The sequence below is a fragment of the Buceros rhinoceros genome, unplaced genomic scaffold (assembly GCF_000710305.1).
Source record: "Buceros rhinoceros silvestris isolate BGI_N320 unplaced genomic scaffold, ASM71030v1 scaffold46506, whole genome shotgun sequence".
NCBI classification, from domain to species: Eukaryota; Metazoa; Chordata; class Aves; order Bucerotiformes; family Bucerotidae; genus Buceros; species Buceros rhinoceros.
The window spans coordinates 594-1,777 of record NW_010418996.1 but is presented as its reverse complement, the minus strand read 5'-3'; the positions used below and the strand labels follow the sequence as shown (position 1 = coordinate 1,777).

Below are 1,184 nucleotides of genomic sequence, written 5' to 3'. Positions count from 1 at the left end.
CTCTTGCGCCCAGCCTTTGAGTGATTTATCCAGCCTGGACCCACACGGCGATTTCAGCAGCAGCCCTTCGTCCCTGTGCACCGAGCCCCTCATCCCCACCACCCCCATCATCCCCAGCGAGGAGATGGCCAAAATCTCCTGCAGCCTGGAGACCAAAGAGCTCTGGGATAAGTTTCACGAACTGGGTACTGAGATGATCATCACCAAATCCGGGAGGTAAGGCTGGGCACCCGGGATCTCTCCGGGCAGCTTCTTGAAAGCGACTCTGGGGGAGGGGGGAAGAGCAGAATAACCAAACCCCCCTAGTTTTTATTTTGGGAGAGCAGCACGGATGGGCTGAGGGGAGGTGGAGGGCGGCTGAGCAGAAATGTTGTTCCCTAAAAATTTGGTCTGTGGCTAAAAGCTCCTTCGTGCGGTGCAGGGATTGTGCGGGGCTGGGTTACAGACCCCGGGAACTGCGGGGTCGTGGGGAAGTAAATCCAGTCGGGACTTGGTCGAGTTTGTTTTCCTTTTCTCTCGGTTGCAGAAATGTGCAAAAGAATCCCAGGCTTTCTCACCACCTCAAGCCGTCAGTAAAGCTTTTGGGGTTTGGGTCAGTCAAACGCAGTCTGGAGAAGCCGAATGTTTTGTCGGCTTTTGTAATACCCAGAATTACTTGTTATTAATGTAGTTCCTTGGCGATTTTTTATTTTTCTAACTGGCGAGCTCTACCAGTATGTGTTTGAAAAAAATAATTAAAAAAAATCCGTATAAAACCTGCAATTTGAAGTTCAAAATTTTAAAATGTTTGAAGTTATTTAACTTTATTTCTGGTCTACAGTAAAACTTTACATTTGAAAGTTGAGTTTGGTTAAGATTTAAGTTGAAGAAAGGAAAGCTTTGAAAATTTCTCTCAGGAATATGGCGAGCAGGCTTAAAAGAATGAGCAGCTAAAATAAGTGAGGATATAGATGGGAATAATTTTGGCAATACTTCCCTAATGTTAGCGTGGATCCCATGCGAAAGTCCGTGTTTCTAAGGACTGATGTACCCGAGGTACATGTGCTTTCTGAAATCGTTGTGTACTGTTAACTAACAGGCAAAAGTACATTTCTCCTCTTTTACTTTTTACCCTTCCCCCCCCCACACCTTTTTGCTTCCAAAAAAATCGTTCTGATTTCAAGCTACACTTTCTGTGCATTAGA

General features: G+C 45.6%; 1 protein-coding gene across 1 annotated transcript in view; it reads left to right on the top strand.

The window, feature by feature from the left end:
• Positions 1–4: 4 nt before the first annotated feature.
• The window catches only part of LOC104495722 (T-box transcription factor TBX20-like), a gene marked incomplete at both ends in the record, with an annotated part of 1,606 nt that continues 426 nt past the window's right edge, over positions 5–1,184 (top strand). The window contains one exon of the mRNA XM_010138723.1: positions 5–216. Coding sequence (XP_010137025.1) covers positions 5–216 — 212 coding nt within the window. The remainder of the gene's footprint in view (positions 217–1,184) is intronic.